General features: G+C 33.6%; 1 protein-coding gene across 3 annotated transcripts in view; it reads left to right on the top strand.

The window, feature by feature from the left end:
- The first annotated feature begins 8,872 nt into the window (after window positions 1–8,872).
- Window positions 8,873–23,296, top strand: part of LOC126738375 (ribosome biogenesis protein SPATA5) — a 22,210-nt gene continuing 7,786 nt past the window's right edge. The window contains exons 1-8 of one of the 3 annotated variants that reach the window (XM_050443677.1): window positions 8,873–9,453; window positions 9,511–9,859; window positions 9,938–10,302; window positions 10,359–10,497; window positions 11,433–11,715; window positions 11,821–12,040; window positions 16,112–16,246; window positions 17,266–17,489. In XM_050443677.1, coding sequence (XP_050299634.1) covers window positions 9,078–9,453; window positions 9,511–9,859; window positions 9,938–10,302; window positions 10,359–10,497; window positions 11,433–11,715; window positions 11,821–12,040; window positions 16,112–16,246; window positions 17,266–17,489 — 2,091 coding nt within the window. In that variant the 5' untranslated portion in view covers window positions 8,873–9,077. Of the gene's footprint in view, window positions 9,454–9,510; window positions 9,860–9,937; window positions 10,306–10,358; window positions 10,498–11,432; window positions 11,716–11,820; window positions 12,041–16,111; window positions 16,247–17,260; window positions 17,490–23,296 lie in introns of those variants that run through there. The other 2 variants (XM_050443678.1, XM_050443676.1) reach the window with 2 other exon arrangements.

Genomic DNA, 23,296 nt, shown 5'->3' with positions numbered 1-23,296 from the left:
GGAAACATGTTGTAGTTTATAAACCTGATGTTTACATTTATGTACATAATAAAAGCTATATACACATCACATTCAGTTTTACATAAATCAGCAATATGAGCTGCTAAAACCTTATACTCCTAATTAATTTGAAAGGTTAATACATTTTTTATTGAATAAAATGGATGTTGATTAAAAATTTATTTTATTCTTTGATTAACGCATCTCCAATTTTTTCACCCCAAGAGTGAAATACATGCACACATCAAAATGGTCTAGGGAACACACAAATATTTTAATATTTTTGAGAAGATTGGAAAAAGGTTAATTATTGCAATTTTTTTACATTATTCGAATAAAATAACAATATAATTATTAACTTTTTTTTGTAGATTATAATTTACTCATAATTTAGGGCCCAAATAAAAATAAAGAACAAAATCCCATTTATTACTGTTTATTAAAAAAAATTATAAAAATAAAAATTCACCAAATACAAATTAAACTAGTAGCCAGATGGTCCACCTCTATTATTAATAACACTTTGACATCGCTTAGGCATATACTTAAAATTAAATTATTAATTAATTCTTGGGGCAACTCCTCCCAAACATGTGTCACAGCAAGACGAAGCTCCAGAGCGCTTTGAAAAAAGTCAAATTGTTGAAGAAGTTGCCTTTTCGATTTGATTTTCCTCAATAACGATTCGTACAAGCCATGCTCGATGTGGTGGGGCATTATCTTGTCGCAACAACGAATTTGGGCCCATTTCGCGTAAATATGGAACAATTACAGGCAGTAGTATATTATCCCTATAACTTATTCCAGTCATTGTATTTTACACAAAAATGAGGTTCATTTTTCCGTCAAGTCTAATGCTACCCCAAAACATTAGTGATCCACCTCGTTGCCTTACTACTTCCCGGGCATGACGCAAACGACTTTCTTCTCCTTCCTCTCTCCAGACACGAATTCTACCAGAATCAGGATAAAATGAAAATCGAGACTCATCCGTAAAAAAAAAATTTGGCCCATCTTTCTTAGAAACTAGGAACCCTTAGGGGTCTTCATGAAGTCCTCTCTCATGCAAACGGTTTCTAATAGTTTGACCTGAAACCTCGACGTTATGCACTCGTGAGAGCTGCTGAACCAAAACAGAGGCTATTACCGTGGGATTTCTTTGAGCTTACAAAGTTATAAAACGGTCTTGGACAGGTGTGGTAACTCGCGACGGGCCTTGATGCCGTTCTCTAACATCATTTGTCTCTCTATATCTTGTCCACAAACGGTTAATTACTCTGGAAGATGTATCCAAAGCTCTTGCAACGTCTTTTTGACTTGTTCCTGCCTCAAGCATTCCGACTGCTCTTAGCATTTCCTCTCGAGTTAAATGTCGTCTTTCCATTTTTACTGAATAAAAACTAAATCACAATTGTTCGGTTGGAACCACAGAAAATGCGATATTGCGTTAGAATTATTTAAAAATTATAATCTGAGTTATTTCAACAAAATGTGCAAGTAGCAAAAAACGCTGTTCTGGCATGACTTTTTGTACCCAAATATATATCTTAATATTAAAGGTAGTATCTGTTCTGTATGAAAATATAAATATATAAAAAATTTATAATGCGAAAAAAAACTATTTTTCTAAGTGTTCTTTACCATTCTAGACCATTTTGATGTGTATAATATACATTATAATATACATGTGGGTACTATTTTCGAACAATGTGGAATCCTGTCTTGGCATTACAAGATCTTGACTATTTCGTGTTCCTTTATAAATCATATTTATATGAATGCTTCTTTTTAACAAATTTAAATTTTTATATGTAAAACATAGGAGGATGCTGTCATTATGCTGAGTTTTTTATAACTCATCATTTGTAGTATGACACACTACAAATGATCATTACTATTCCCTTTTAAATGACAAATATCCTCTGTATTGTTCTTTCTCTCCATTGTCTCTGAAATATACAAAATATATACATATATCTGTTATACATTGTATTTAGATTTTTTACATTTGTATCATGTCACAAAATTGTTGCATTATCAGCAAACTGAATAAATTTTCCTGAGATTCCAATATTGGCTGTGTCATTAATATAATAATTGACAAATATTATATTAATGACAGAGTAGCGTGGAAATGTAGCGATTGTCGACGTAAAAGCGGTGCCGACTGGACTACAGTGCGTAGCGCGCGCCTATCTCGCCAGTCCATCGGTGAAACTCTGCAGTCTACGAGTGGTTTAGTCCAGGCGAATAATCAATTAAACAATATTTCAGTCGATGCCCACCGTAATCCTACTGGGATGCAACTGTTACACACAACAACTACAAATGAGGACTTACTGGTTGCCATCGATGACCTAAAATCTGAGTTACGTGGAATAAGAGAACAGCAGGTCGGCCTATACAACTCCGTTACATTTTGTTCAGATAAAGTGTCCGATTTTGAAGAAAAACTGAACAGAATGAACGAGTGGATGCGTAATACCGACAAACTAATAAAAGAAAACCTCACGCTTAAGCAACAGGTGCTTGCACTGGAAACCAAGTTAGATGAACTAGACCAAACATCAAGGTTAAACAATGTTGAAATACAAGGTATACCTGAAAGGGAAAACGAAAATTTAAATAACATTGTTCAGAGTATAGGTCAGTATGTAAAATGTGAAATTAAAAACGAGATAACTGAGTACGTTACAAGAGTCCAACTAAATAAGAATTCAAAAAACAAAACTAAAAACATAATAGTCCGGTTTGTTTCTCGCCGAGATAAAGAAAAATTTCTTGCAGCCGCAAAAGCAAAACGGCTAGAAAAGGAAAATGGTTCTCCAAAAATGTCAATACCAGGAATATCTGACAGCATATATATTAATGAGCATCTTACCATGAAAAATAAAATTATTTTTAAAGAAGCCAGATCTGCTGCTAAAAACAAGAACTATAAATACTGCTGGTCTAGGAATGGAAGGATATTTGTTCGAAAAGATGATTCTTCGCGCATTATTCATATCAGTGATTGTGATGTATTGGAAAAGCTGTAACTTGCCACCAAATTTAATCATGCCATGAGAAAATTAGCTCAGTATAATGGCTGAAAATCTACATATATACTACCAAAACACACAGGGTCTCCGTACAAAAACTAATGATTTCTCCCAAAATCTACTCCTTAACGATTATGACGTCATCTGCCTAACCGAAACCTGGCTAAACAATAATATCTTATCAAGCGAGCTTTTTAGCGACAGTTACTTGGTATATCGCCGGGATCGAGAGACAACAAGCTCAAAGAAGAAGGATGGAGGAGGATGCCTAGTGGCGGTTAAATCAACACTGGAGTCCAACCGACGATATGATCTAGAGCTGGAGTGTGAAGATATTTGGGTCTCAATCAAATCCAACACTGGAGAGACCGTATTAGTGTGTTGTGTCTATATTCCACCTGGATGTGATTATTCAATGACAACTTTTATAAGCGGTTTGGTTAGGTTTGAAAATGTATTGCAGAGTAGTTCTGTCCTGATCGTTGGAGATTTTAACATGTCAACGGTAAGTTGGCGTACAATTATTAATGAATCGTTCTTTGAGTCAGTCCAATCTGGGAACAAGTTTTCGGAAGTTCTTGACATGTTTTCTTATCTTGAATTTAAACAATATAATTTTTTGAAAAATTATAAAAGTAAAATACTAGATTTAGTTCTTTGTAATAGAGGCTTAGTAAGTAATCTACAACAATCTCTTAGCTGTTTAGTTAAAGAAAATGCTAACCATAAAGCAATTGAATTTGCTTGGTCAGTTTCTTGCATGAGACCTCTCCGAGCCTCAAATAATAAAATATATAACTTTAAAAAAGCTAATTTCGATAACATAAATCAATCCTTATCAGAAATCAATTGGAGTCAATGTTTAACGGGCGCTCACGTAGATGTCTTGGTGGACCAGTTTTATCATAAAATAGAACTAATTATAGAAAAATTAGTTCCGGTGCGTAGAGTTAAAGGCAACTTTCCTATCTATTTTCGTTTCGAAACAATCGCAGTAATAAAAGAAAAAAACAAACTCCATAAAAAATATAAAATATACAGTGATCGAGCTTCATACGATCGATTTTGTGAGCTTAGAACCCTATCTAAACAAATGATAAAAAATGACTATAAGGAGTATATAAATAGCATAGAATCCAACATTTTGGAAAATACAAAGAAATTTTGGGGTTTTGTTGGCAATAAGAGAAAAAACAATGTGTCTATTCCACACGCCGTAAAATTAGGTAATATTTCTGCAAAAGGTGGCAGGGATGTAAGCAATTTGTTTGCTCAATCTTTTAAGAGTGTTTATAATACATCAAATCCAGTTGTTTTTAATAAAAGTAATATTAAAATATACGAAATTTCAGAAAATAAAATCCTTGAGATATGTAAAAATTTAGATGTAAATAAAAGTTCTGGGCCAGATAATATTCCACCTATCTTGGTAAGGAACTGCGCAAATAGCTTGGTCAAGCCACTAGGCATTATATTCAATAAGTCGTTAAGATCAGGAGTTTTTCCTCAAAAATGGAAATTAAGTGAAATTTCACCAATTTTTAAAAATGGTGATAGGGAGGACGTGACAAACTATCGGCCCATTAGCAAGTTATGCATTTTTGGCAAAATCCTGGAAAAAATTATGTACGACACAATTTTTCCGAGTGTAAAACATAAAATTATTCAAGAACAGCATGGTTTTTACCCTAAAAGATCTCTTGAAACAAGTCTACTATGCTTTTCAGAATTTGTCACTAAAACAATAGATAACAAAGGTCAAGTGGATGTGATATATACCGACTTCAGTAAAGCATTCGACAAAATTGATCCTGAAATATTAATACAAAGGCTTGAAGAAGTCGATGTTGATCCTGCTATAATTAGATTATCCTGTTCCTATAATACAGGAAGAAAAAGTAGAGTAACTATTGATGGCCATAAATCCGAGTGGTTTGACATAACATCAGGTGTACCGCAAGGCAGTCACCTGGGTCCGTTGTTTTTTATAATATATATAAATTCAATAAAAAAATGTTTTAAACACTGTAAAATATTACTTTTTGCAGATGATTTGAAAATCTACTTAAAAATCGAGACCATGGATGACTGCCTTAAAATCCAACAAGACCTTTTGCGCCTTGAACAATACTGTCAGAAAAATCGTCTCTTTCTAAATTCTGCAAAGTGCTTTTGTATTTCTTTTACTAAAAATATTACCAAAATAATATCGCCTTACTCTATAAACAGCAGTAATCTGAAACGAGTTGTAGAGATTAGAGATCTGGGAGTAATCCTGGATGAAAAATGGACTTTTAAATCTCATATTGAGCGAGTGATATGCGAGTCCAATAAGATGGCTGGTTTCATAAAAAGAAATCCAACGGATTTTAAAAACCCAAATTCAATTATCTCTTTATATAATGCTTTTGTCCTCAGTAAACTTTCTTTTGCCTCAGTAATATGGAATCCGAAGTACAATGTAGACATTACGCGCCTAGAGCGGGTACAAAATAGGTTTCTAAAATATCTAGGATTTAAGACCAATATGCCAATAAATAACCATAATTATACCATTATACGAGCCAAATTTAAAATTTTAACTCTTGAATACAGAAGAAATATCACAGATCTTTTTACGCTTTATAAAATAGTAAATTGTCACGTCGATTTACATTATCTTCTATCTCACATTAATATACGGATACCAAGGCAAAATGCAAGAAACCGAGACTTGTTTGCAGCTGATTTTTATCGAACCAACGTAGGACAGAACTCTCCACTTTCTAGAATTCAAAATGTTTTTAATTTTTACAACAATTTTCTGAATTCGGATATTTTTAGAACGCCGATAGGATCCTACAAACGCCAATTAAAAACCTATTTTTTAAAAAAGATAGAATAATTTTATTTTTGTTTATTTAATTCAGAACTTGTAATTATTTACGCTCTATCTAATCTCATTAGTGTATTCATCTAAATTTCCCTTTTCTTTTTGATTGTATCTACACACGTAACATGTAAATTTAAGACAATATTTGGTAAACCTATCATAAGTTTGTTATATATACACAGTGGATGCTTTTTTGGTACTTGTGTACTGTTTGCAACCTGAACTTGTAATAAATAAATAAAAAAAAATAAAATAAATAGAACTGGTTCAAGAACTGAATCCTGTGGAATTCCATGAGTCACTAACTGGTCCCTTGAAAAAACACCATCCAAAGAAACACTTTTTACTTTATTATTATGCAAATAAGACCCAAACTCCTTAACCCATATCGCTCAAGTTTCTATAGCAGTATTTCATCCAAATGCCTTGGTCAAATGCCTAATGTTCTCTTGGCACTTTGAAACCTAATAATTTGCTATTCAGTTGAGGATGTCATATGTTTTTAACAAATATTTTGATGATTTTTGAAAGGGTGTTTCAGGTATTTAAGCAGTTAAAGTAAATTTTTATTTCTTCCAGGCAGTTGTGACCAGAAATGTCTGGAAGAAAAGTTATCCAGATTGAAACCTGGATTTCTTAAGTGTCTATAACCTTCAATTCACTTAATGAACAAATAAGTTTAAGGGTTACTTACATGGGGCTTAAAACAACGTAGCAAAGTAGAACTTTAATATTAATATTTTTTCATAATCCTTATACAGTATTGATAATACTTTATATGCAAAGTTAACATATCCTAAAACTTTTTGAAGTGTGTCGATTTCTCAGGTGTCTTTTAGATAAGCAATTAAGCCAATTTTAAAAAGCTATTAACATGTTTTGGCCTAGAAGGTAAATACTTACTAGGCGCCTGACTAAACCACACACTTCTCACAAAAATTCTTAAAACAATAAATAAAGAAAATAAATAACTACACCACTTGACGACCTTCTTAAAAAGCTCCACCGCTATTGATGGCATCGCATTCTTTCTCACTGATGGCAGCCCGACGCCATCTAGCCGGAATCTGGAAATCCCAAATAGGCTCTTGGGTTAATTGCACCCCCTTGGAGCCCACCGCGCTAGGGCTGGCAGAGCCCTAAAACACACTAATTTACTTAAGGGCGGTTTTAGGGGCACGAGGTTACCTGAGGACCCCCCAACGATTGGGGCTGCTGGTTACAGGGTCCGTAACGGAATTTGATGAGGCGGTGCCCCAATTTCGGGGTCTGCGAGATGTTCCTCATGACGATAATTTGGGACATATTCGAATTTAGGGAAGAATATTTCAATGGAGGTTTATAGAGAAATATCGAATTTATTTCTCTGTTGTTTTGATTAAGTAATTTATTGATATAGGGTAGGTTACGTACAGGATCTTAAGTTAGGTTATGTCAGTTGTCATACGTCAGATGGCTCAGAAAGCTTGTTAACAGCATTGTGAACCGCGCGTATGCCGATGCCATAAATATAAATAGTGTATTTGTATAGAGTTAAAGGCCTGTAAATTCTGATTGTAAATGTTTTTCAATACAATGCCTAAAAAACTTAAATAAATTAACGTGGAGCCACCCACTAAACTGTCACTTGTCACCTGTCATTTTTGTCATGATGATATTTTTGTAAAAGAGAAAAGACACGTTCAAAGGAAAATTTGCAGAGAAATATCGAGTTTATTTTTTTACAGCCTTGCCAACAAGTTTTCTTATGACAATAAAACTTATATTGATTGCTCTCAGTTGTTTCGATTAAGTAATTTTTCGTAGGTTATATACAATGCTAGTTGTCATATGTCCTCGGTGAGGCTTGTAAACAGCATTGTGAACCGCGTCGTTGCCAAAAATATAAATAGTGTATTTGTATAGGATAAAAGGTTAAAGGCAATCACCGTAAAACCAGATTGTTATATAGCTCGTGCTTATGCCTTTTAAGTTAAAAAACAAAAAAAGTTAAAAAAACCCACGGGAACACACGCAATAAACTGTCATTTGTCATTTAAAATATAAACAAATAATCGTAGGTTTAGGATACTTTTGAAATGTTATATATTTACTATTAAAACTCTAGCATATCCCAACCAAAATGTAAGAAAAGCAAGGGTCATTCAAAAAGAAATTAATAGAGAAATATCAAGGCCATTGCTCTATATTGCTTCGATTAGGTAATTGTTTAGCAAGTTACATACAGGATCGTAAGTTAGATAATGTCATCTGTCACTTGTAGTATGTCAGGTGGCTCATGAGGCTTGTTAACAGCAATGTGAACCGCATTTGTGCAGTTGCTAAAAATATAAATAGTGTAATAGTGTATATGTATCTATGGTTTAAAGGCAATCATCACCGTAAAACCTTATTATAATATAACTCATACTTAAGCTTCTTAAGTAATTTTTTTCAATACAATACGTAAAAAAATTAACGAAGAGCCACCCACTAAAGTGTGACCTGTCATTTTTGCCATGTTGACATTTTCGTGATCGAGAATGCGTTTAGTAAAAACATAAATAGTGTATTTCTATAGGGTTAAAGGCAATCACCGTAAAATCAGTTTGTTATGAAGCTCATATTCTGTTTCTTTTTTGGTTTCTTAAGTTATTTTTTCCGATACAACGCTTAAAAAACCAACGGACACACATTCAATGAACTTGTCACTTAAAATATAAACAAATAAAATAAATAAAACTCCAGCATATCTTAACAAAGTCTAAGGAAAGCAGTAGACGTTTTGTAATGGAAGAAAGACAACTTCAAAGAGAAATATCAAGTTTATTGCCCTATATTGCTTTAATTAAGTAATTTGATGGTAGGTTAGGTACAGAACAGTAAGTTAGATTTGTCATTAGTGGCTCCGGAGGCTTGTAAACAGCATTACGAACCGCGCATATGCCGTTGCTAAAAATATTTAAATAGGGTTAAAGGTAATCACCGTAAAACTGATTGTAATGAGTATAGCTTATGCTTCTTAAGTTTGTTTTTTCGGTATAATGCTAAAAAGGCTTAAAAAACGACGAAGACACGCCCATTAAACTGTCACTTTGCACCTGTCAAACAAAATGTAAACAAATAAAAGTAGGGTTAGGATACTTTTGAAATGTGAATTTTTTACTAATAAAACTCCATCCAGCATGTCCCAACAAAAATCTAAAAAAACGTCTCCCTGGTACCAATGCGAGAAATGCCAAACCTATTTACTAAACAAGGACGTTGAAAACCACGAGAACTTTTGCCCTCCTAGACTGGATGAAGTGCAGCACACCTTTATCCACTCGGAGACCCTGTGTGGCATTTTGGACACGAAAACTAACGAGGAAATCGAAAATTTAAGTAGCAGGGAAAAAGATGGTCTGGTTTTTGTTAGTCAAGCTGCCATGCAGCTATGTAACTTCCCTATCGGAGACTTTGTTTTACTTGCTTCGAACCATCAAACAGTTGTGCCTATGGTGCAAAAAGTTTGGCCAACCAACGAGAAGAGCCTCACTTCAGTACTAGTAACTAAAAATTGTAAATATTTTAAACTATAAACCCTTTTAACCTCTATTGTTAACATTTTTTTTATAGGCTTACAACATTCCCCTTTTTCATTAAATGACATAGTAACAGTTAGAAAATTTGATGACAGCACTTCATATAAAGCCTCTCAAGTATCTGTAGTTCTTCTTGAGGGCCCCAAACTGTTAGAAATCACTTCAGAACTTAATAATAGACTTTCAAAATCATATGAAGGTTTGTATTTGACTGAGGGCAATACGGTTCATATAATGTTTTATGGGACAAGGTTGCAGTTTGAGATAAAAGCTATTGAGAAGAGGATGGACGAGGATATTTGTAACTATGTACAGAAGTTGTCTATTGGGGATTCTAGACCTTTTTATTTGGTAGATGCAAGTACCAAATGGAAAATATACAGGTAAGTGCTTGCTAAATTAAATAAAAGAGCTTTTTGAGGCCTGTCTTAAGATATAGTGTATAAATATCAGGTTTTCAGTAACAAAGGGTCATTTGAAGAGGCAACTAAGAAGGGTCCCACCCACCAAATTGCCGGTCTGGATAATGAAACTGAAGAAATTAGAGAACTTTTAAATGCCACCCTAAAAAAGCCAAAGAACTCCCAGTTTGTCCAGAGCAACTCTGTACTACTCTATGGTAACTCTGGCACAGGAAAAACTGCCTTGGCCAAGCTGTTGGCCGAAGAATCTAAAGCAAATGTGGTAGAAATCAATGCGCCGGACTTGTACAGCAAAAACTCCACGAGTCCAGAAGAAACCATTAAGGAATTGTTTGAAAATGCCATTAAAAATGCTCCCAGTGTGATTATTTTGGATGAGGTTGACATTTTGTGCCCCACTAGAAGTAGTAAGTGTCTTTTAGGTTATAGGATATTGTGGCATTTATGGTTGGCTTTTCAGGTCGAATCGCTGACTCAGAAAAAAGAATGGTGTCAACAGTATTGATATCATTGGATGCTATAGCACAAAATCGGCAGTTAAGGGTGTTTATAATAGCGACTACTAATAAAGTGGATAATATTGATGTGGCTTTTCGAAGGTAATGCCAAAGTAACAGTTAATAGTAATAAATATATGGAAAAATTGCTTGTTAGTCTTTGAATCCTGTCTTAAACTTTTATTGCAAGGAAATTATGAGGTCTTGCAAAAAAAGTGACATATTGATTTTTCTCAGAAACTATTGATTTCTGAGATTTTTTAATTGATAGATAAAAGTTCCTTATTTAATTAGAGCACTTGTCAGTCTTTGAATGACACTTCTATCTTCAATAGCAAGGAAGTTATGAGATTTTTTGAAAATCATGTGAAACACAAAAATGGCAAAAAAGTGAAATTTTGATTTTTCTTAGAAACTATTGATTTCTCAGATTTTTTTATTGATAGATAAAAGTTTCTTTTTTGATTAGAGCACTTGTCAGTCCTTGAATCACGTTTCGATCTCTAATAGCAAGGAAGTTATGAGATTTTTTGAAAATCACCTGAAACACAAAAATGGCAAAAAAGTGAAATATTGATTTTTCTTAAAAACCATTGATTTCTCAGATTTTTTTATTGATACATAAAAGTTGCTTTCTTGATTGACGCACTTATCAGTTTTTGAATCAAGTCTCTATCTTCAATAGCAAGCAAGTTATGAGGTTTCTTAAACATCACCCAAAACCCAAAAATGGCAAAAAAGTGAAATATTGATTTTTCTTAAAAACTATTGATTTCTCAGATTTTTTTATTGAAACATAAAAGTTGCTCTCTTGATTGAAGCACTTGTCAGTTTTTGAATCATCTCTATATCTCCAATAGCAAGGGAGTTATAACCTTCTTTGAAAATTACCTGAAACAACACCTGCACCAAACCCGAAACAATAAGGGTAAAAAACAATGAATACCTACATTACGTTAGTCAACAACAGATTAAATAAAGTAGACTACAATTTTATACTTATTTCTCTATATTTTTATGCAATTAGACCCTTTTAGGTGCGGCCGATTGGATCGAGAAATCGAAATCCCCACCCCGAACCCCAGGTCTCGTAACTCCATACTCAGGAAACTTCTTCTAGGCACGCACAACCTCTCAGACGACGATTTTCAAGAAATCTCACTCACCACTCACGGTTTTGTCGGGGCCGATCTGGTTTCTCTCTGTTCCCAGGCCAGTTTAGTGTGCGGAAGAAGGACGGGTGACAAAATCCAATTGCAAGACTTTAAAGTGGCCTTGAGGAAAGTGAGACCGAGTGCAATGAGGGAGGTTCAAATCGAGGTGAGACCATACAGTGTTTTATCAGATGAGAACATTTATAGTGAAATGTGATTTGTGGTCAGATTGTTCCTTTTTATATTTAGTAAACGTAATGGCGATTTTTAGGTGCCTAACGTGAAATGGTCAGACATTGGAGGTCAAGATAAGCTGAAATTGATCCTGAGACAAGCGGTGGAATGGCCTTTGAAGTACGCGGATAGTTTTGTGAGGTTAGGGGTCACGCCGCCCAAGGGAGTGCTCATGTTCGGCCCTCCCGGTTGCTCTAAGACAATGATCGCTAAAGCTTTAGCCACTGAGAGTGGCTTGAATTTTTTAAGTATTAAAGGTGAGTGTCACTTGTAAGGATTTTTAGGAGTTCATGAGGTAGAGGCAGAAGCGGCTCCTTCTTAGGGTCAATTGGTCAATGACCCCCCTAAAATAATTTTATAAAAATACCAATTTTATTAAAAATATCTTTTATCTAAAACTTCACTGTGAATTATAAAATTCTCTAAGCAGTCTGCATTGGCAAAACAAATATAATAGCAAAACAAATAAATATATTACTAACGTCGCGCCTCGCGCTCATCACACAAGCCCGTGGCTGGGCCGTATTTTAAATTGTCCCTATACAGTTCTTATGGCTTATGGAGAAATGCATGTAAAATAGAACAAAGAGGGCAGATTCGCATTTCGTGAGCGGGAGTGAGAGTCACCTTTCAGTCCTATATCGCTAACGTAGTCGACGGCCCGACTGGATGTATGTTTTGTATTAGTTAGCTACTGTTTGCCGCCCGCACTTTGACAAAAAAAAGAAAAACTACTACAGCTACAGAGGATCCAAAGCGACGAACTGCACTGGAAATTTGTGATATTATTATATCTGAAATAAATCACAGGTTTGGTTTCAATGATCATCTCATGATTTCACAGTTGAATGACTAACTGCAGAAAGGGGATATGTCACAATTTTAAAATTGTACAGGAAGAGGAAAAAACTACCTAAACTTTGCTTAAAGCTTATTTGACTATTGTTTTTTTTTGCGGAAATGTACCTGGAGGTATATTTTATTTATCACCTTCGTCTCTTTTGGTGTTTTTAAATTTCCCATTAAGTTATTGTCAATTTTGACATATGGACATGTCTCCTTTTTGCAGTAAAATAAAACAAAATTCTATAATTTTGACATTTGCTTTATTCAAATAGTACATACTCATTCTACATCGCATTCTTTTTCACTTGTCGGCCAAGTCGAAATGATCCTCCAAAATTCCATATAATCCTCAGGAATAAATTTTATTGTATTTAATATATCAGTCATTTTTTTTTGTTAATTGAAATCTTTTCAAGGTATGCTTTTTTAGAACATTGAGTTAATTCTTTTTCAGAATTTCTAAGCCGGTAAGTATTATTTACAGGGCAGTTTATAAACTCACGGCCAACTATCTGAGTGGCTGTTGAAATACTCAAATGTTGGAAGGATGCGATAGAAAACGATTTCTTTTGAGATCGTGGTACACTCTTTCCATAAGATGCATTACTCAGACAGGTTCTTTTATAAAATTGTGGCCACCAACGTTTGAAATCGTACACGAAATCGCTAGACACCTGAACAGTTGAAAATTTTGCTGGATTTTTGCAAGCCTTGGAAATTATTTCAACATAATCCCTGGATGGTGTAAAATCGTTCTATTTTATTAAGCTATCATTTAATTAGGCCGAAGTCACGGTCGCAAGGCATAAATGAATGGCCTCTCATTGGGAAGTACATTTCAATCTCATTAAATCTCTTGAATTCAACTACAACAACTAAACTCATTATAAAGCGAATCACGGTATTATTTTTATTCTGCCCACTATAGTTGTCACAGAAAATGTGAAGAGTTTTATACTTTTGCAAGCTTTGCTGATCTAAGTAATGCTTGAGAAAAGAGCATACGTCATTTGCACCTTTGCCCGCCTCCCCTTCATAACAAGCAATATTATTAGATCCTAAATTATGTATCCCAAAAGTACAAACAGTGAGCTGTGGAAAGTAGTACAGATCTTGAACCGGAAGTTATAGTAGCGATACATCCGCCATGAAATAAATGCAAATACCTAAAGTCTGCTCGTCTTCAGTACAGCGCTTTTTTACCGAATCTAGAGCAGTATAAAACTTCTTGCTTCATCTCTTGTGGACCATAAGCTCAGCAACTGCTACTCTTTTTGCATTATCGTTAAGACAGTCACTCTTTATTTTAGCACTAAGTTCCTCGCAGGTACTGCAAGTGTCTTTTGCTGGTCTACCAAATTTTAAGTTATAATTTTCTTTAAAATAGGACCAAAAAAATTTGTAAGAAATTTTATCAGTTGGTTGTTTTTCTCTAAACATCTCAAACATTGTCTTTACTGATAATTTGCAATATAGATAACGAATTTCTTGGCTCGTATAATGCGATATTTTTACCGGATACGATTCAATGTGGTTCCGGATATTTGCAATAACAGATCCTTTTATTGCATTTCCACTTACATTTTTACCGCGTATATCCTGAGGGGTTTTGTGATTTTTTAGGAGAAAAACAGTACGTTCGCATCGCTTCTTAGAGATTCCATAAATTGATAGAAATGCTTTGATTGAAATTGATAGTTATTCTACACAGAGAAATTTTAAGCATACACTACCAACTTTCCGCAAAATATTTTAAATATGGTGAAGGCTCATTAGCCCATAGTAAATATTTCCAAACTAAAATCGGAACTTGAAGTCATATATTGTCGTGAGGATTTTCGCAATAGTACCGGTGCAGTAGCCATACTTCAGCTTTTTATTAACATCAATTTGTCTGAAACATTTTCTGAAGCAGTGAAATTATTAAATATTTTGTGCACACTCCCTATGACAACCGTGGAAAGTGAGAGATGTTTTTTTTAAAAAGAGTAAAAACATTCCTGCAAAATACGATGGGACAATCTAGACTTAGTGCCTTGTCTATGTTGAGCATCGAGAAAACGCTTGTCAAAAGCATTCCAAATTTCAATGAGAAGGTCATAAACTATTTTGCAGAACTAAAGGATATGAGAATTGACTTAAAATATAAAAATATTTAAGGTAAGTTTCATTTTAATAAATTTAAAATTTATTATATAAATATTCCTTTATATCAGTCGATAATCTATTTATATCCTTTTTCCTATATTTTTATTTAAAATATTTACTCTAATAAAAAGGCAAAGTTAATTTTCGAAAAACGATTTAAGCATTTAAAGTTAGTTTTACCCACTTAATAGGGTAAATATCTCGGTAAATATTATTGAGTTTTATCTAAGTCTGTATTTTTTATCTAAAATATAAATGCTAAAAGATCTTTCAAATACTTTAAAAAATCAATAGTTTGATTTGTTTTTTTTTTTATTAGAGTAAACTATAAGTTTTCAAACCAAAATGACCCCCCTGAAGATTGACCCACGAGCCGCCACTGGGTAGAGGAAGATTCTTTATATGAAATTGTTATGTAAGAAAGCCTCTTTTTTGTCTAGAAGCTTTTTAAGAATATTGCCCTTATTAAATACAAGCTTTCTCGAGGATAATGTACCTTTGCTAGTACGATTACTAGAAAAGAATGCCGAAGAAGAAGACATAGGACTTTCTTTTCTTGTAACGAAGCGTAACGCTCGAGCATTTTACAAGGGAAGAAGAACCTAAGTCTGTGCACGTTTGCACTTGTTGTATTTGAGGCCGATCTTCGACGCTTTCACAAGTTAAAAAGGACCTAAGCCGACTTACGACCCTTCTGAGTTATAAATGATGCCTTATCACACGTGATACGTATGCATTTACAACTTTTTTTTATACTTAGGTCTTTTTTCCTTGGAAAAATTCAAGTAATTATAAATTCTCAAGAATAGTGAACATTTTGTAAGATAATTAGCCAACAAAAGGACCCAACCCATAAATGTCCCCTAAGTAGTCAACCTTTATACCTAAAATGACGTTTTTGCCCTCAAATCGATCCCTAGAAAGTTCTCTATAATAATATAGAAAAATATTAAAATATTCCTAATACGTCCCAAGTTATTCCCAAAAATTTCCGCTAATGAATAATTGGATGTTACAATATGGGTTTGAAAAATTCAAATTTCGTGGACAACATTATCTCTATCTCAGAGAATTTTTGTAGTACAAGAAACGTTCATGTATCAAATTTGAATTATTGGTAAATAAATGCCCTTTCTTTCACTAAAACCCTTGTAGGCGTATTTTAATTTTTCTCCAAGCTATACTATCAAGATGACAAACATTAAAAAAATGGTACATTCCCTGGGAAAAATTTATATGTATAACCGACTCTTGTTTTTGATAAAGTCGGTAACACTGTTTAGACATAGATTTGTTGGCCGTCACCTTGACTTATCTGTAAAACAATATTCTAGGTCCAGAACTGTTTAGTAAATGGGTGGGCGAGTCCGAGAAGGCAGTCAGAGAAATATTCCGTAAAGCGAGACAGGTGGCGCCCTCGATAGTGTTCTTCGACGAAATCGACGCCTTGGGGGGCGAAAGGAGTGCCGGTAAAGTAACTAACAAACCTTTTAGTACAGTCAATCTTTAAGATACAGACTTTTGTCAAACCTGATCGACAATCAAAAATATGGATAGTGATACTATTTTTTTTTTCTCTTCGTTTTTTGGCCTTGTGTGTGACACATTTAGTCACGTGTGCCAATATAAGAACTCATTCGTAATAGATTAGATTGCTAATAAGGGATATAAACAATTATACTATTGGGTAGTATGACATTATAATCTTATTGTATCCAATTTCTAAAAAAGAATGTAAAAAAAAAGGAATAGTTCAAGAAATATTAATACTAGGGATTTTAGACAAGGTCACACGCTTCTCGTTCTGGAGCCAATGCCGGACATTTTTTAAAAGACAATACATAAACAACAAAAGGATCTCCAAGTAACTAAAATTATTAACTAGTGCATACACTTTCAAGTTATATTTTCCTTTTGGATAATTTCAAAAAATTTAGGAAAATATTCCATCGTCCGCAATTACGTTTTCCATAAGTAAAGTATGACACATAAGTCAAATAAACTATGGTTCAAATCATCAGTTGACTGGTTCTCACAATTACATATTGATGAGTCGTTTTTTCTTAATTTTTTTGATCTAAACATACACCAAGGTATTTTAGTTCTTTTATCCATGGAAGGGTAGTATTACTTAAAATTATTTGATTATCTATTTGTAGATTGTGTCGTGTGAAAATTACTAAGGCTAATTTTTGGCTAGAAATACTAAAACCATTGCTTAGAGATTATTTATTACAATTATACATAACGTGGTTAAGATAATTTCTACAAGTTGGCATGTCGCATGCTGTACAATAAATACAAAAATCGTCTGCAATATTTTAAATTCTAATTGCTCTCTTGTGAAAATCAGCTGTATAAAGATTAAAAAGTAAGGGGCTCAAGAGCGAACCTTGAGGATTTAGTAGGATACTATTTTTGCCGAAAAATTCGCTAGATTGACTGTACTATTTACTATCACTGTATTTTTAACTTATAAGTAGTGTAGGTTCGGCGACTAGCGTGCAAGAACGAGTTTTGGCTCAACTGTTGACTGAGTTAGATGGAGTTACTCCGTTGGGCGACGTGACGATTTTGGCGGCAACCAACAGACCGGATAAGATCGACAAGGCCCTTTTAAGGCCAGGACGGTTGGACAGAATCGTTTACGTGCCGTTGCCCGATGATGACACTAGGAGGGAGATTTTTCGGATAAAAATGTTAAAAATGCCTGTAAGTATACCAAAATTTCCCACTTAGCTATTTTGTTTTTGCATAGGTTTAATGAAATTGATACTTAATGTGTAAAGTAAGGAAGCTCAGATGCATTTTTTCCTTGATAAAGTCCACTTTGCACGATTTCCCCACATCCCCTGCAATATGGGGTTTAAAGCATCTCAGGAGGATCCTGTGGGATATTAATGGATTATTAAACCCCGCACGAAATACCAAGATAAAGACATAATCCGATTATGTCAAAATAATTCGATTAATATGGATGAGTGATGGAAAAATTAAGAGATGAAAATATATAATCGTCGATCAATATTCGCGATCACTCGGTAAGCAGGGTTTATTTTCGATTCGGACTTTCTTATTGGTCAATTATTGAGCTTTGTCATGGAAGTATGGACTAAACCGGCAGAAGCGAGGTTTTTAGCTGCGTTTTCATTTTCATATTTTTGATGATCTATAGTAGAATAGATTTTTATTTATTTTATTTTCTATAAAATATTCAGTATTTAATAATAAGAAACATAATACTGGTATTATTTTTTTGTTATTAATTACTGTAAGGTGTAGGACGAAGGGATGCGACTTTTAAATACAATTTAAGATTGTAATTGAACTGGGTAGAAGTAAATATGAAATAATTAATTCTTTTAGTTCCCTTTAAGTCTTTTATAATTTTTTTTTAATAGAAATAAATATATTTTCTTTGGCAAATACTGGTAATAAATCATTCATATAACGTAGAAAGCAAAAAATTAAACAAAATCTCTGACTAAAAAAACAAATATTTCTAACATACGTGCAAAGAAAAATATATTGTAAATCGTAATAAAACTAATTAAAGGCATGAATTTAGAAAAATTATGTTATCTAAATTTTTGGGTAATAGTCTATTTCTTCTCTGATTGGTTATTTGTCCTGCTTTTGAAAAAACTCTCTCTGAGAGTACAGATGTGCACGGGGCACATAAATATTTCAGCGCCATGGTATACAATTCTGACATTAATACATATTTATTTTCCAGAAATCCAAGGCATTTTCATTCCTTTCTCTAAATATTGCCTTATTGTTAGAGTAGCAATTGAAGATGGAGTAGTAAAAGAATACACTGATGTTTCTTTTTTTATCAAAATGATACTCATGATAATGATTCGAATGTTCTCCTTGTTTCTTACGAACTTCTGCATCAATTTCTTTTATTACATTTTCCCTCTCTTTGGCCACTAATATTTGCGTCAGTTCATCCCTAATTTTTGAGCTGATCTCTGCATTTTCGTCGAGGCCTAAACCATATTTTTTAAATCTAGGATCTAAAAAACAAGCCTTCGCAATAATTTTGATGGTTTTAAAGCCCGATAAACGCCGTGCGACTGTATCCAACACCTTCAGTTTTAATCCTCACGAATCCACGTAAAAGAGGACTAATTACAGATAATGTGAGATACTTCTCACCTGACAGAATACTTGTTAAAATTTTAAGACCATAACACAATCTTCAAGCAGGGGCGGATCCAGGGCTGATTTTTAGGAGAGGAAAATTTTTTTGAACACAGTGGATCAGCATATTATAATTTTATAATATATTGTAATTGATGTATTAATGTTCATTTGTTCAGCCACAAATCCTTGTTTTTGAGGCAAATGTTACAGAAAAATTATTTCATAGAACAAAACGATGAGGCCCCAGTTTTGCGAATCGTTCAATGACTTCTTCAGGACTGACTTCAATGTCTTGGTGTATGTATAGCAAAGCCAATCCAATCAGTCTTTTGACTCAGCCATGTTTTCAAGCAGCGAAGAGTAGAAAAAGAGCGTTCAGAGCTTGCATTTGTCACAGGCAGTGTGCAAAATATACGAAGATAAGCATTGGTAGTCGGGAATATTTCAACATCACAGTTCTCCAAAGTTTGTAATGTTGGATTCGCTGAAGTCCTTTTCTTCTGCTGCCAATAGCACTGCCAGTGGTTCAACTCGCTTTTGAATTTAAAACGCTGCACGATGTTGTCATCAGTTATGAGTCCTTTGAATCTTTCTGTCAAACAGCTGATAAGATTTTCGCTTTCAGTTGGATTGAGCTCACATACTTTCGTAGGCAGCAGCATACTCAATTGAAAACCGTCTAGAACTTCTTTCGAAAATCGAGTCTTGAGATCTTCGCAGATGGTTTCCAACAAAGGAATGTATACCGAGACCCTGTAGTAATCTTCGCAACTGCTAACGCTGTAATTATCACGTTTCGTTTGTTGGCCACAAGTTCTCGGTTTTTGTTCAGGAACATCCAGTTTTTGTGCTAGTTTTTTCGCATCTGAATAAATACTTCTGAAATTTGCATCAGCTTTTTCTCTCCGATCTTGAAACGTTGCAAGCAGCGTATCTATCATCATTGATGCTTTTGCATTATCGATGGACTCTTTCTGAAGCAGTACGCTGAGTGAATGAGTCAATGATAACGTGTCACAAAGACAGAAAAGGCCAACGATAAATTCGAATTTGCACAAAGCTGCTATTAGGACTGTTGCTTTTCCGGCTGTTTCCTTGTTTTTCCACTCACTGATGTTTGTCAAAGCTTCTACAATCAACGACATTTTGAAGGCAGCTGATAGATTTTTCAATGCTCGGAAAACTGCAAGGAACAGTAGAGGAGTATGTCATTTACTAAGCTCACAGATGGAGCTAAGTGTAACTGCGAGTACGAAAAATGTTGCCAGTGAACTACACCTTATGGAAATACTTCACTGATCACTCCTGGGTGACATTATTCAGTTTAATAATTTAAAATACTGTCAACGAACGGCAACGCTGCAACATGTTTATTTACAAGTGTCGTAAATATTAGTGATTTTATAAGTGAAAAGTGATTAAAAAATTAATAAAAGAACAGTGACCAGAGCAATAAGTCATCATATTGTGTTTACAACTAAAGGTGACGAGTTACGTTCAAATAAACTCCCATAATTACAGTCACAACAGCTGCCTGCTGCTGGAAGTAGTGTGCGGGCAAGCCGCGACGTTGCCGGCTTGGAGCGCATATTATTCTTGAGTAAGTAGAAAAGTCAGAGGAGATGGCGGAAGACTGCGGAATTTGTAAAAAATTAGTAGGGGATAGTGAACAAGCTCTTTGCTGTGATGCATGTGAAAAATGGAGTCACAGAACTTGTTTAAACATGTCAAAAACTACATATAAGCGATTTGAAAAAAATCCTGATACCGAGTGGATATGCGAAAATTGTAAAAAAAAAAAGCAAAATACTACGAAAAAAGATGATTACACAATCAGTGATATTATGGCAAAACTAAACGAAATGGACCAAAAATACAATAAATTATTCAAAAAATATGAGGAACAGATAATGATAAACGAAAAGCTTCAAGAGGAGATTCAGGACATTAAAAAGCAACTTAATAATACTGAACAACGAGAATTAAATAACAATATTATAATTCAAGGTATTCCTTACAAAGAAAATGAAGATTTAGATGCAATAGTTGACAAGTTGGAAACGAAACTAAAAATTATAAAAATACCAAATACCATACATAAAATATACAGGTTGGGAGTTCGTAAGGATAACAAAATATTACCAATAAGAGTAAATTTTCGCACTGAAGAGGACAAAAAGAGATGGATGACGGCAAAAAAACAAAAAACACTTACAACTGATGATATTGGAGGATATGGAGATAAATGTGAAACTATATATGTAAACCATGACTTAACAAAATATAATCTGGATCTTTTTCAAAAGGCAAGGCAATACAAACAAGATAATAACTACAAGTACTTGTGGATAAATAATGGTAAAATTCTTTTACGTAAGGATGATAATAGCAAGGTTGTATTGTTGGAAAGTCTTAAGGATCTAAAAAACTAAATAAACCTCTAAATAGTCTTAAAATAATTTATTACAATGTTCAAAGTTTACGAAATAAGTTTGACGAGTTTCAAGCTCACATGAAGAGTGTTTCTAGTGATATAGTGGTTCTTGTGGAAACGTGGCTGTACCCTAATGAGACACAGTTCTTTGATGTGAATGGATACAATGCAGTGCACTCCTGTAGAGAAACCAGGGGTGGTGGTGCAAGTATTTATATAAAGGAAAATTTGCAGTTTAATAAAATCGACTGTAGTAATTTAAGTGACCCCTATAACTGGATTTGTATAGAGTTAGGTAAACTACTAAAAATAAGTGCAATATATAGACCGCCGTGTCTTCCAGGTAATGAGTTCCTAAATAAGCTTGAATCTGTGATAACTAAACACAAAGTAAACCACATTATATTAGGCGATATGAATATTAATCTCTTAGAACAAGAACAAGAATCTTTAAACACAAAAAATTATAAAAATTTGTTAGCGTTAAATAATTTTTGCATTGTCAATAAAATTAGTTTTGTGAATGCTACCCGAATATCACACACTAAAACTATAATAGATCATGTGATTTGCTCTACCAATAAAAAAAATGAATGTGATATTAAAGTTGAGGAAAATTCTCTATCCGATCATAGGTTAATTAGTTTAGAAGTAACAGAATCTATAACAAGGTTTAAACCAAAAATATATATTCAACATCCTATTCTAAATATACAGAAATATAAACAAAATATACAAAATAAAATTGCAAGTGTAAATATTGACTGTTTTCAAGACTTGATTAAGTTTATTTCAAATTGTAAACAAGAATCGACTACTATTAAAAATATTAAATGTCATAAAAGTAATGAATGGATTACACCAGACCTATTAATCCTATTAAAAGAAAAAGAAAGACTCTATAAAAAACACAAAAAATATCCAAATGATGACTTATTTAAAATTGAATTTATAAGACAGAAAAATTTTGTAAATAATAAAATAAAAGTATTAAAAAATCTTTATTTTAAGAATAAATGGGCTTAGGCTGGAAAAAATCCAAAAAAACAATGGAATCTAATAAATAAATTTATAAATAAGTCAGGCGAAAATATAAATATTAATCAAATCGAAATAAATGGAGTACTGATAAGTGATAGTAAAGGTATCGCAAATAGCTTAAATAAATATTTTACAGAGATAGGTACGACTATAGTCAGGGATGTACAGAACCAAACGGGGCACTTAAATAATATTCAAGAATTTTATGAAGTTGAGTGTGGTCATAATGCATTTTTAGAACCTACAGATCATAACGAATTAAATGGCATAATACTAAACCTGAACAAAAATGCAGCACCAGGCCATGATAATATCGGAGTGCTTGATTTAATCAATATAAAAGATCATGTGATGTATATATTGGTAAAACTTGTAAATAGGGCTCTTGTTACTGGTGAATTTCCATCAGAACTAAAAATATCCAAAGTCTGTCCAATATATAAATCAGGATCTAAAACTCAACAAACTAACTATAGACCAATTTCCATAATTAGTGTATTTTCCAAAATTCTAGAAACAGTTATGAAAAAGCGAATAACATCATTTGTTGAAAAATATATCTCATATGATTGTTATCAGTATGGCTTTCTTAAAAATAGTAGTACTCTGAGTGCCACCGTTGATCTGCTCAACTATATCTCAACCAATCTGGACAATGGTAAAATTGTATTAGCAATTTTTGTAGATTTGAGAAAAGCCTTTGATGTAGTAAATCATACTATTTTATTAGATAAATTAGAAAAAATGGGGTTTAGGGGGGTTGTACTTGCCTTGATTAGGTCGTACCTATTAAACAGAAAGCAATATGTGCATCTAAACGAACAGAAAAGTGAAATTCTGACATGTAACTGTGGCGTACCCCAAGGATCTGTTCTGGGGCCATTGCTATATG

The sequence above is a fragment of the Anthonomus grandis genome, chromosome 7, assembly GCF_022605725.1.
Source record: "Anthonomus grandis grandis chromosome 7, icAntGran1.3, whole genome shotgun sequence".
In the NCBI taxonomy this organism is placed as follows: domain Eukaryota; kingdom Metazoa; phylum Arthropoda; class Insecta; order Coleoptera; family Curculionidae; genus Anthonomus; species Anthonomus grandis.
This window is presented reverse-complemented; position numbering and strand designations above follow the sequence as displayed.